The following is a 14,024-nucleotide window of genomic DNA, read 5'->3' on the forward strand; positions in this document are numbered from 1 at the left end:
CCGAAACTTTGTAGGACTATTCTAATGGAATAGACCAAACAGTTAATTAAAACACTCTTCAGTCGAATTTGCAGGGTGATAAGCATCCTGTCTATTTTTTAAAGCATAATTGTTACACAGAATGTGATCTCTGTAACGGTGATTGATTGTGCTGCTGAATGCACAAGGCCGTTTGACTGACGTACGGTATTGAATAGAATCCTTTAAGGAAAATAAACTTTACGCATTCATTGAATGAGCAAGTGGCCGACTGAAATTGTGTGTGTGTGTGTGTGTGTGTGTGTGTGTGTGTGTGTGTGTGTGTGTGTGTGTGTGTGTTCGTGTGAGTGGGTGTGCGTGTGCGTGTGTGTGTTGGAGAGAGAGAGAGAGCGAAAGAGAGAGAGAGCGTCAAGAACCAAGAAGGACTGAAGATAACTGCCTGTAGAAAAAGAAAAGGATGAGTATATTGAATGTCACGAAGTTATAAATAACGGTTCCTCGCAATTGTGTTCGTTGGTACAGACGGATTTTACTGCGCTCCCGGCGTCGTACCCTGCTGTGTCGCCCTGCACTGCACTCCTTTCATTCTATTGCTCCAATACAGGCTAAATACATCAATAAATTCCTCTAAACCCCAGAGCTTCGCGTATTTTTTACTCTTAAATGTCTGCATAGGTGCATAGCGTGGGTATGGTAGCCTATGACAAAAGTTTGTTAGCCAAGAACGTGTTAAACGAACAGGCCTTGATCAGCACCCCACAAGCCAGCACGTTCAAACCAATATACACTGTCAGAATGACGAGCGTGAGCCTGGTCAAATGCGGCATGCATTCATTACAACTATTATATATTAAATAGCTACATTCTCATAGCTCGCAAACGTTTGCCATGGCCCATCGCTTTTCGGTATGTTGGCTTCTTATGGTGAATGTGTGCGTTACTCAAAACATCACACATCGTCTTGAACTCTGGGGGTCATCTCACAAGTAAGTTTCTTCTGTCGGCCAATCACAGCCCTCTCTGGGGCCTCGGGACTTTCCCTTCTCGGACCAATCAGAGGCCTAGCAGTGCCTCAGGAGCCAACAGCGCAACAACTGATAAAATGTTTCACCACTGACCACCGTTCAATCCACAACAAGTGTGTCAACAACAACAAGACCGGAGAACAAGTTCAGGATTTGCACGCATAGCCCTAAAAATCACCAACTTTGCAGAGATTTGACTGTTTCGCTTATCAGGATATCGCATCACCCATTTCGAAGGATTTTCTGAAGAAGTTTCTCATTTTAAGATTGCCTATCTAAGGGATTGTTGTGGCATCGTACCCAAGAGGAACGAAGCTGCTTGCTGCTTCGCCAAGTTCTAAACATCGACAACCAAGGACCTCTTATTAGTATCTTTCGCCTGGCAGCAGAATCCACCTTAAATCTTCCGTATCGGAGTGTAAGGAAAAATGACAGCCTTAGCGGGGGGCATACCGAGAATGATGCGCCCCACGCCGCCACAAAACTATCCGAGAGGAGGATACTCTCTTGAAGGTAGGAACTTGTCATCAACACTCCAGACAATAAACGCTGAACATTAAAGTTATCATAACAATCCAATTGGCATGAATAGGCATCGCTCGCTGAGTTTAATTATCATGCAATTGTAACTCACCAAGACTTAGGTCCTCCGTCTAAAACTATGGCATGTATTTATTTCGATGTTACATCGGTGTAACTTTTCGAGGCCTGTTTCAGCCCTGTTAACATTTTCGCCTGGGCACGAAGACATAAACTGGAACAAGATTTTAAAGCTATATTACTATTTGTTTAGTTCGATGAACAGCAACAATAATTGGGCAATTTAAATGAAAATCAATCTCTGATCAACTCGTAAATCATTAATATTATGATTATGGTTATTATTATATATAATGTAAACACGTTCAACAATAATAATAATTAAAATAATTATACCACTACTACTACAACAAGTTCTTGTGTGATAATGATTGTGTTATTATTAGGTGAGATTTGTACTGACTCTGAAAAATGTGTTTGTTTTCAGTTTCCACGCCGTTAGGTCAGGGTCGAGTAAATCAACTCGGTGGAGTTTTCATAAATGGACGGCCTTTGCCTAATCATATTCGACACAAGATCGTGGAGATGGCCCATCATGGCATCCGACCATGCGTTATCTCCCGTCAGCTTCGAGTGTCACACGGCTGTGTGTCCAAAATCCTGTGCAGGTACCAGGAGACTGGATCTATCCGACCCGGTGCTATAGGAGGAAGTAAACCCAAGGTAATAAACCAAAACACAAAATATGGTGCACATTTAAGATACGGCGGATAAATTGTTTGTTTTTACAAACCAACTCACCGAAAAGGCAAATTATTGAATTAGTCGAATTATTGTTTCGAACTGAATGGGTGGGGTGACTATTCTACACCTGAAACTGCTCCTACACCTTCCAGCAATGTATTTACTGACCGCTGGCTCTGTATCTATGATAATTATTTCAGCATACCATACAGGTAAAAAGTAAAAAAGCAGCAAGGCACATTTAGGTAACTTTAACTTTTTTAACTTTTCTTTATTATGATGGAGCTTGATGTCCTTGGTAAACTTTTGACTGCATCACAGTGGAAGCATCAGGTGGCTAAATATGTAACTATAACTTTTATGTAACCCTATAACTTTTGCATTTAAAGCAGAGTACAACGCCCGACATAGACAAGAAAATCGAAGAGTACAAGAGAGAAAATCCTGGTATATTTAGCTGGGAGATCAGGGATAAATTACTCAAAGATGGGATATGCGACCGCAACAATGTTCCTTCAGGTAAAGCATTTATTTTTTTATTTTTCCACAAAGTAAAGTAGTCTTCATCTGTTACAATCTACATTAGATTATAGTTTGTATTGAGATTTTGTCATCCTAGCCTAATGGTTGTATGACATCTAGGAAAATAGTAAAGCCTTACTAAATACTTCAGTGTGTTTTGTAAACACGTTTAACATGAGTATTCAACAGGTGTTTTATGTTTGGTTAGGGCACAGTGACATTCAGTTGATAATAAAGCATGTTTTTAACACGATACCTTATAATATTTTAAAGTGAGTTCAATCAGTCGCACTTTGCGATGCAAATTCGGAGGAAGTGCCGAAGACGAAGATGAGGAGGAAGAAATGGAAAGGAGAGCACTGGACGAAAACGAGAGAAGAGGCAAACACAGCATCGATGGCATTCTAGGCGATAGATGTAAGTACTCCTTTTGGCGGTTCAAATTTCTTGTAAGCTTTGAAGAAAACAGTGATGAATATATTGTGTATATGGATGGATTTTTTTGTTTCAGTCATTTTTCAAGAAGTAAAATATGGCTGTCTGATATCATCACATCTTGCTTAAATCAGAGTAACCTTGTGGCCCTCCCCTTATACCTTGTATGAAAGCTTTGAAATAAAATGTGTTTTTTTAATTATTATTATTATTTCCATTATTGTTATTTTTATTATTAGTATTTTAAGTATTATTAGTAGCAGTAGTATTAATGTTATTATTATCAGATATCGTTTTGACCACTAATAAGCACATATTTACCAGCAGCTTATCTGAGGTATTAGTTTTACAGTATTTCTCTCTGCCCCCGACTTACTAGTCAACAACTTGCCTTTACATTTTGTGGAGTTGTGTATATTGGCAGTCAGTTATACGCTGTTTGGTTGTGGAATTATTATTTTAATATTTCGGTTGTATTGGATAGTTCTGATAAAGACTGCATTGCGTAATCGAAACAAACTTTAATCGCAATTGCACACGGATTTGGTGGTATTTAGATACTTTTAAGAATTCAGTATATAAGTGTCAGTTCATAAGTGTCTCAGAAGTTCAAGAGACAAAAGTCTGAATCAGTTGATCAAACATTTGTCCAAGGGTTCCGTTGCGTAAAAAGACGGTCCCGCGGTGCACAATTGGACACTTGAGGATGAACTTGGGAGACAAAAGCACTTGAGTCCATTGAGGCTCACGCTTCAGTTTCACTTGGACAAAACCCTGCCTAGCAGCAGCTTGGTGCATACAAAAGACGCCAACCTTTTCAAAATTTGAAGAGAAAGGAAGAAAAAACGATACAACAAAAGACGGAGAGAAGACATTATGGGCTGGCAATGAGGGATGAATTATTCAGCGATCACCAATAGTGGCGAAGCCGAGTACTTTCATAGACTTCGCGCCTGAGAAAAATGGCCATTTTCATCTGCAAAATGTCTCCTTGGAGTCTTTGCCGTTATTCAAACATGCCTTTCTCGAACAGAACAATGATGTATAAGACCGAGAGAGCTAAAATATGTCAGAGTAATCAGTGCTGGCGAACTCCATCTTAACACTTGTTGAGTTAAGACCTGCTGAAAAAATCCACTAGGCAGGGCAATGAAGGAAGTGGAGCCGGCCTACAATAATAATAAATTACTTAATTGCAGACTCCATTAAATAACTTCAAAACCTAATAAAACAACAAATCTTCACTCCTGTAAACAAAGGTCTAATTATTCACCATAAAGGCCAAATGTTTGCAGTCCATGAGAAGACTTTTAAAACTTCCTTGACCTTTCTCACTGTTTTTATTTTGATCAGTTTTTCACGTTGTTTGGCTAAACAGAGTGCAAATAGTATATCAGTAGTTGCATATGCCACAGCACAATGCAGTTTTACTTGATATCTGCGGTCTGCATAACGCTTTTCCCCCAATGGAAAGGGAGGTTTGTTAAACAAGAATAGCTGTTGAAACAAGGAAACTGATATTGACCCGGCGTTTTTCTAACCTCCAACCGAATGCATACTTCGATAATCGAGTTTGCTTTCGACGCCAAGTCGTCAGCAGAGCCTCGCTGGTTTCTGTGGAGGTGACAGGGTCACGGTGCGATCGCTCGCGTCATGCGCAGTTACGATCCTCGCACATTATGTCCACTCATTGCAATGAAAACCTTTTCTAGTAGATTAAATCGACTCCTTTATTTGTTCTCACTTTCATCTCGACACAAAACCCGCCCCCTTCCTCTACGCCTGGGGCGCGCATTCATCCAATATCTTTAGTCACTTTCCTCTCCCTTTTTCAGGAAAGGCGTCTCGAATACAAATCAGTTGGTAATTAGTTTAACTAGCGACTTTCGATACGAGCTTTGGACGAATGTTGGACGATACGATGAGTACAGCGAATGTCATAGCCAGTTCACTGAATGTTGATTCTTTGGCGCAAAAGAACAAGTTACACATAGGGCCAGTTAACTTTCAGAAGAAGCACTGCTGTCCGATCATCTTTATGATCGGCGTGAGATGAAGTGTGCTTCATTTCAAAGTGAAACGAGCGGACTGAAATCGAAAACACAGTGGAACTTGTTTTTATATTGCACAAACAGGTTTTAAATGGAAGTTGCTGTATAATGTGAAAGGGCTGCGTCTCGTCGTCACATGTCGTTTAGACTTGGGTGTTTGTTCACCAGAGAAGCGATCAAACTTTGGCTAAGTTTGTGTGTTTTCTTAAGTTAATCAAACAGTTTATTTTGTGGTTCATTCAGATGTTAATGAATTAGCATTATAAAAGTGTCAAAAGAGTCCCCAGTCGGTGGAATCTTCACTGGCTGACAGTAACGTTTTATTGCTCCCTCAAAGATGAACCCTTTAACGGGTAGGTATTTCACTTCCATGCTTTTACAGTGGGAATTGTATTTTTTCCCCCCTACTTTATAGCTCTCATTTAAAACCTGAAAGGAATGTTTTTTTAGAATCAAGAGGGTGTTTTCTGGCCAAATATTGATTAAGTAGGTGTTTACTGAGTCTTTGGTTTTCCATAAGAGAGGCTTGCTGCCCCCTGCCCCTTGGTCCTCCAAACCTATTGTTGCCTTCCCTTAAGTGTTGAGATCAAAGGCAGACCTTTTAGATTTATTTGTCTGGGAAAAGCCAGTGTGGATAGCAGTGGGATGCAGGCTGGAGGGGTCGACCCACCACCACCCCCACCCCAAATCACTCTGAAAGAGAGTTCATTTAGCTGTGTGGACCTGTATGCATCCAAAGGGAATTCATTCATGTGCTATTTATTTATTTATTTCATTATGTTATCAAGGAACAGTGAAGTTGCAGTTCATTTAGCATACGTGACCAACATGATGTATGAATATATTCATATATTCATTTCTTTCTGTTAAATCAAGTTTTCAAAGCACATGGAGTATAGCACAATAGCAGCATAACTTTAGATTGGTGGCATTCGGAGTAGTTCTGGGAAATTACATTAACTGTCCAATAATTTAGTTATAAGGAATGGTTCAATAATATAATTCTTCATTATGGCCAAATCACCATATCCAAGATGGTCGCTGGCACATTTATGTTTGATGGAAAAATGTAGGTATCTCCTAAAACATTCACAAGCTCAAACTTTGCTCGCAGACCTACAAAAGGTTATGTAGAAATCACATAAATGGATGCTCATTTAATTGCCACACAGACCTACAAAAGGTTATGTTGAAATCACATAAATGGATGCTCGTTTAATTGCATCCCATCTTTTACACACCACCATTAACTTCCCAAACCTGACAATTCTGCAGTCTTATTTGGCTAATTAAAAACAACTAGAGTCATCAAAGCTGAAGAGCAGACTTGCAGATTTTCATTAACTGGTCAGGAAAAAAAGAGGACTCAGAAATACAAACAGTCAAAGGGATAATTTTTTTTCAAAGGGAGTCCTGCAGAGGGCCAATTGAATAAGCCTAGTGCTTTGAGATCTGCCATGGTGAACGCAGTCAACATGTAATAATTACTTTCATTGAGGCGCATTCCGACAATCTGCTGCCATTCTACGCCAGCCATTGTCCCAGAGTAGGCAGAGAGCCAGGGGGACAGAGGGAATCAAGTGCTGACAAAACATGAAAGATTTAGCTGCTTTTGTCAGAGAAAAGGAGTAAGACTTTGTTTGTGTAAATAAAGTGGGGAACTCTTTCCTCTGTGCTTTGCTGTGAATTGCTCTCAATGGGAGGAGGGGGGGGAAAAGGGAAAAAAGAGAGAGATGCCGTTTAGAAAGATCAAGTGTGTGTGTGTGTGTGTGTGTGTGTGTGTGTGTGTGTGTGAGTGAGAGACAGAGAGAGACAGAGTGAGAGAGATGATATCTCTGTGCGAGAATGAAACAGGGAAATAGGCAGGTAATGATACCATGTGGATATTATTTTAATAAAAGACACACAAGCTTATGAGTTGATGCATTGATTCACTAAATACGGTGACATATTTACACAGCCATGACATACAATGCTATTGCTAATATTCTAAACGCTTTAACTTAATTTACTTTTTTTTCTTAAGTATTTCCCCGTGAAGGGTGCATTAGATCCAAGAACTATTGCAACTGCAGCACACAGTCGCAAAAATTAAATCGTCCCTCCCTTTTCCTTTTATAAGGGTGCGTTATTGCATTTTCTACTTTTTGTTGGTCTATTTTTAAAGCGCTTTTGTGTTTTCAGTCAGGGACTTAGAGAGAGAACACTGTTTCCCCCCTAACAATAAACAAGGGGGCCCTAGTGCAACTTGTGGAATGCTTGCTACAGTCATGATTCTCTCTGGACGCCCCGAAGGCATCAGGATATAGAAATATCTCTGTCTTATTCTCCAGGCGTCCCCATGGCTGCGTCCTCTCCCCATGCCACTCAACTGAGCCAAGCGCTCGATCAAAATGGTCCCCTTCTCATCGTTTCACAAGATCATTGAAAAGCGTAAACACACGCACAGTCACATTTTATGTCGGCAACCCGTGAGCCTATTCAGTTCATGCAGAGATACACGCTTTGGTTGTGTGAATATTTGATTATGGAGATATGATGATGGTGTATCATTTTTGTTCCATGACACCTCCTTTTTCTCGGAGACTGCACAGCTTTTGCGCAGTAATTCTGCTGGTGTGAAAAACAAAAAAAGAAAAGAAAGATAGAGAGCAAAACAGAATGAAAAGAAAAACTTGCTTATCTGCAAATGAATGCTGGCTCTATGCTTCATTAAAGTCTCTTTCTGTGTTGGCACTGGCATTGTTATCCTCTGATATTAATTCAAAGGACAATTAATGAATGCAACACATCTTTGAAGTCGGGGGCTAGGGGCATACCCTGGGCCGGCCCCCGAGAGCTGATGGACTCGCCACATTCAGGCTGTGCCCTCGCTGAAAGACAGTTTGAAGTGGCTGAAAGAGACCTGGCCAATGGAAGGTCAAGGAGAATAGCCCTGGCTGAAAAAGAGCTCTCTATTGCTTGGAAGTATTAGCCAAGCAAAACTTTTTTTCTGGCCGGGACCGAGGATGAAAAGGAGGAGCTGGAAGAGGTCGGGGGTAGAGAGGTGGCCCCTGCAACAAAGCACCACAATGAGATGGTTAATTGAGAAAAGCCAGACAGCTATGTCAATCACTTAACTTGTAGAACCTTGCTCTTCAACCAGCATATGATTGAAATTCTTTTTTTCCTCCCCGGGAATCAGTTCATATGAGAAAGGGATATGTGAGTTTAGACCCCAGATCCAGTCAGTCCGAGAGCTCATTTTGAAGTAAACAAACATGTAAGTTTGCAGATTCAGTGCCCCAAGTCGTTTTGGTTGTGTTGGCAAATTCATTTTGTCAGCATGTTTGGGGTGCATGTCTTAAGATGAGTTTAGCATGAAACAGCTGCTACAGTAAGGCATTGTTAGTTGAGTTGCTGCTTTATATATAGCTCTCATGGATGGAGGGTTTCGTCCCATGCCTCAAACCAAATTTTCAATAATACTATATAATTTTAGATTTGTGTCAGTCATTCTCATGAGAAAATAAATACTCCTTTGTTAATGCTTCATGAATTTCAGTTGGACTTTCTGAGGCATTATGGCCTCTATAATTTATATGTCTTGGTCCAACCCAGAAAACCCATTTTTCACCCTGCCATTTTAATAGTTTGTGTGGTCATTTACGGTGGTCATAATGATTGATAGTTTGAGCCACGTCACACCATTTTTACATTCTTTTTAGCAGATCCTGATAATGCAACCCCTAACACAGGTCAAGTTCTCTGCAAAATCATGATTAAACATATCTTTATGCGACAACAAACTTGCGTTCAGAATGGGATGGAATGTTTTGTTTGTTGTTGTCACTTGTTTGAAAGGAACACCCAGATAAAGTTTTTATCACAAATGTTTGTTTTCTCCTTAGTTTTTTCCTAGTTTGAGTGCCTAGTGTTCCTGTGGCTGGAGTGGTAGAGCAAGTTGATTATAAACACCCAAATCATGGGTTCAATTCCCTGGAAGCACACATAAACAACCAATGAAAATGTATTTATGTACTGGAAGTTGCTTTGGATAAAAGTGTCTGCTAAGTGAATACATGTAAATGTGGTTCTGCCTCTTTTTAGCCTGTCTGTAAGAGGCTTTGGAGAGAGTGCTGTTGGACTGTGGGTTGAGTTGGTGAGTGGAGAGGTAAGCCTCCCTCCCTCCCTCCCTCCCTCCCTGCCCGCTGCCTCCCCAGAGGACCAGAGGAGGAGAGAGGCCTACTTGGGCAGGGTCAGAGGGCTGTGCTGGGTCACGGACCACTCCAGCTTCAACTGTGCAGGAAGTGAGGGTTAAGATAATGTTTTTCTTCACTGTGACAGGTAGCAGCACCCTGTGTGTTGGTGGAAGAGACCCAAAGGATTTTAATAGACAGGAACAAATGATAGGCAAGGATGGGAGGGGTTTGTGGTGGTGTTGGGGTGTGGTGGGGCGGGGGGGGGACTGATACAGTATTTGGCCAAACTTCCAATGTGGTGCATTGAAACAGGCCACGTTTGAATGCAGGGCGAACACACACCTGGAGAGAGAGTGAGAGAGAGGGATGAGGGAGAAAGTGACGGGGCGGGGCAGGGACGTTGCCCGGGGAAAGGACTGGTGTGTGTGTGTGGCAAACGGGCCGTCTCGGAGTTGCCCGGTGTGGCGCCTGTGCTTTGTCCCCTCGCCCGAGGGCACTGTCACAAGTTGAAACCGTCACCTCTGTCACGGTGCGTGGCAGTAATAGCCACTCCACGCTGTGCCTTTAAAAACGCTCCCGTGTTCCCCTTTCATGCCACTTATGTTCTGCCACAATGAGCGCCACATTATATGATAATATATCTTTTTAATCCATCACTCAATTTTTCAGTCCAAACCTTGTTCACTTGCTTGTTGCATGCCATACAAACCCTTATTTTTTCCACCTTTTTTTAAAATCCTTTCCGTCTCCAACTGACCCCCCCACCCTCTCTCTCTCTCTCTCGCTCTCTCTCTCTCTCTCGCTCTCTCTCTCTTCCCATTCCACTCACTCATACCCTGGGCAGCTGGGGGGGCTGGCCCTCCTTAGCAAGTCAAGTGAACCCCAGTCCTCTCTCTTAACAAAATGTCCAGCCCAGATGGGCCCATAAGCTGTCAGTTAACCATTCTCCTCCTCGCATCTGCCGGCTCTCGATGTACTGTTTTATTCACTTGCGCAGTCACTTACTGGGACATGGGCTCAAAAGAGCAGCGCCACTTCGCTGCGCAAATAAATACTTCATTTGTCTCTTCTGCCTTTTGTTTTGTTTGGGGAACACATGTCACCAGCTCAATTGCCCTCCTATTTAACTGCCCCCTGGAGGACTGACTGCCTCCCCCTACAGGGACTATAAACTGCCCATATGGCCTGCCTCTCTTCTGCCCCTCTCTGCACTTTCCCTCCTCCTCTCCTGGCTCCCTGTCTTTCTGCATTGTTATGGCCTTCTCTCCCCACGTTACTCCTCGTCTGTTCCTCGGACAAGTAGAACTCTGTCTAGATGCAGATTATTTGTGCATCTCAGTGAGCCTTACCGTGTGTGTGTTCTTGTGCTGATTTGGCATATGTACTCTAGTAACCTGTTACCCTTTCCAAGGCTAACATTGCCTTCTGAGTCCAGTCTCCTTTGGTTAGTATGGATTTGCCCTGGTCCGTGGCAGAGCTGAAATTGTAAATAGGAGGTTCATTTTTTTGAATGTTCTGCTCTGAATCTACACACAGGGCCAGTCTCTCTGCTCAAATAAGCCAGGGATTCATACACACCCCTGCTTTACATGTTCATGCTGCAGGTGGAAGTGATTCAGATCGGAGGGGATGGTCTGTTTTTTTTGTTTTTTTGTATGTGTGTTCGTATGTGTACGTGTGTGTGTGGGTGTGTGTGTGTGTGTGTGTGTGTGTGAGTGTGTGTGTGTGTGTGTGTGTTTGTTGAGCCGAGGTTTCCTTTCTTGCCCTGTCAGAGCCCTTGCTCGCTGGCTTGATAAATGGTTCCACTCAGTTCAGGTTGGGGAGCTTTTGACAGTGCTCCTCCTTTGTTGCTCCGTGTGTGCGCGGGACAGGGGCAGCTGCGGGCCGCATACAAATGGTCAGCTTGGTAAAAGATTGGAGCACCTTGCGTTGTTTTTCTTTTCTTTTCTTTTTTTGTGGAGAAAGGCGCCGGCTTGTTGCGCCTCGGGAAATGTAACCGAAGCAAAGAGCGATATGGCCCCAACTGTATCTTGTGCTTCCCTGCAGTCTTGCCTTCGCCCCTGTCGCAATCAAACACGCTCCCTCTCTCTCTCCCACACCCATTCACACATTCACTCCTTCTTTGTCTTTGTGCAGATTTATTTCAGAAAGTCAGAATCCATTTCTTCAACTGGAAACCTGTTGCACAGCGTTCACAAGTTCTGTAACCATCATATGTGCAGTTTGGGGGATTTAAACCCATTTAAGGTAGCGTTTGTTAATGGACTATACTTTTTGTGTGTGTCTGCGCCATTTTCCGAGCTCCATGCTGTCCTGTCTGGGTTGTCTCTCTGATTCTCTCTCTGTGTGGGAGACAAAGATACGGTTGGGAGCAGGGAGGGGGGCTGTGAAAAGAGCTTTAAGGACTGTCTGACCAAGAGGAAGGCAGCTGAAAGGGGGATTTTGGTCGCACTCCGGCCAGTTCAAGGTATGCCTTTGTGAGGAGCCTCCAAACTCCGTTGGAAAAGCTGTAGGGAACATCCTGTCATGCTGGTGGAAGTCCATCTTGGTGCTCAGAAGCTACTGTTGCCGCTGTCTGTCCATCTCTTCTGTCTATCAATCTCTGCCTCAATCCATTTACCCGTCCTTCAGTCTTTTCTTCATCCATTTGTCATGTCACTGTCGACTACTGTATTGGTCTTGGAGTGAGGCCCCATTTGTATTTGATTTGATTGGGACACTTGGGAAGAAACTTCAAGAAGTCCTGAAGGCTGCACCCGAGAGGGATGGGGTGGTGGTACGTCTACTTGAAGTAGCGTGACGACCTTAGCGCTGTGTAAAATTGTGATGTGCCTTTTAGGGGGAGGGGAAACCCTGGCTTTGTGCATGTTTTTAGATTCTCTTGTTGTGTGATTTTGTGGGATGCAAATGTGTGGGAACAAGGAAGGCTGATGGAACATTCCGGCATGAGAGTTTGTAGGGTGACACTGGATGAGAGGGCTGGAAGTGAGATGGCAGCAGCCGAGGGTAAACACAGGAGAAGTAATGCAAACTGGACCTGACGGGAGGCAGCGTGCCACAATTAGGTTAAGGAGCAGCACCCCCCTCCTCCCTCTCTCTATCTACCCCCCTTAAACCAGCACCCCTGCCCCAAAAATGTCCAGGTGCCTTTGGGCTCCCCACCCTCTCCGCCGTAGCCCTCTACCCTCCACCCCTCGGCCCCTGTAACCCCCTGGCTGTGGAGGAGGAAGGATTGGGGGCGCCCCCCTGCTGTGCCCCTCCCGAGCCCCACTGGCCCCACTCCGGCCCTCTTTGTACATCCCCACCCCCCCTGCTCCCCTGCCGGGCAGGTGACAAGGCCCTCAATGCGGGCCAAGGCAGCCGTGATGGATCCCGCAGATGGAGCGTGGAAATCGCTAGAAAAGGCTCCAGCCACAGGCCGCTCCTTACAGCCCAACAAAAGGCAGCCAAATAACTCAAAGAGAGAGAGAAAGAGAGGGAGAGGAAAAGAGAGAGTGGGAGAGGGAGAGGGAGAAAAAAGTGAGAGAGAGCAAGAGAAAGAAAGAGAAAGGGGTCTATAGGATGACAAAAGTAACAGTGTCACTTGCTATTAACTCACAGCCCATGATGGAGTGTTTTTCGTGGCAGTTACTAATAATAAAAAAAAATGAAAAAGAAAGAAAGAACACAGAAAGGAGAGAAACAAGGGAAGGAGCGGTCCTCCGCCCCCCAACCCGCCGTAAACATGATACACTGCCGCTGGGAGTCTTTCTCTCAGTGTGCAGGCTCTTCTTCTGAAGTTGTGCTTTTAAAGTTACTTAGTTTGTTTTGTTGTTTTTTTGGTTTGTTTTTGTCCAATATAAAAAGAGTATTTATTCATCCGGATTTTTTACTTGTAAAATAAAAGACAACAGCCTCTTAGTTTATCGTTAACCCACATTTGATTTGAAGGGGTATGGATCTTCTCAGAATTTATCTTTTTAAATCCAGAATGGATTTATCCATCATGTCGGTGTCCTGCATCAGTGCCACAGAGTGTAATGAAAACCTCTTAAGCACGCAGAGAGAGGTGTGTGAGTTTTGTGTGGCACTCACACCATCCAGTACATGTCATAGCAGTTGTATTCTCATGGAAACCTGCAGATATGAGAAGTCCTAACTGACCTTTGAGCCCTGGATGGCTGTGGTCTATGCCTGGCGCTGTAGTCCACAAGTAATGAAGAGCTCTCCTCCTCTCCTCCCTCCTTTCTCTTCTCTCTCTCTCTATCTCTCTTTCCCTTTCCTTTCCTCTCTCTCTTGCCCCCTTTCTTATCTCTCTCTCTCTTTTTCTCCCTTTTCCCTTCCTTTCTCTCTCACTCTTTCCCTCTCCTTCTCTGTCCTCTCTCTCAGTCTCTGCCTCCACTCTCTCTCTCTCTCTCTCTCTCTCTGCTGAGTGCGGCCAGAGAGACGCTCCAAGGGCTAAATCCTAGTCTAGGCTCTCGCTGGCAGCCAGTAGAAGCATTTCCTGCGTGGCTCCAGGGAGTGGCCCGCCGAGACACAGACAGAGACGGAGACAGAGACGGAGATGG

General features: G+C 43.6%; 1 protein-coding gene across 1 annotated transcript in view; it reads left to right on the forward strand.

Moving 5' to 3' along the window:
* Window positions 1-1,432: 1,432 nt before the first annotated feature.
* pax3a (paired box 3a) overlaps window positions 1,433-14,024 on the forward strand; it is a gene marked incomplete at both ends in the record, with an annotated part of 22,534 nt that continues 9,942 nt past the window's right edge. Inside the window, 4 exons of the mRNA XM_080837589.1 lie at window positions 1,433-1,517; window positions 2,032-2,267; window positions 2,678-2,807; window positions 3,084-3,227. Coding sequence (XP_080693715.1) covers window positions 1,433-1,517; window positions 2,032-2,267; window positions 2,678-2,807; window positions 3,084-3,227 — 595 coding nt within the window. The remainder of the gene's footprint in view (window positions 1,518-2,031; window positions 2,268-2,677; window positions 2,808-3,083; window positions 3,228-14,024) is intronic.

This window comes from Sprattus sprattus (genome assembly GCF_963457725.1).
Source record: "Sprattus sprattus genome assembly, chromosome: 4".
NCBI classification, from domain to species: Eukaryota; Metazoa; Chordata; class Actinopteri; order Clupeiformes; family Clupeidae; genus Sprattus; species Sprattus sprattus.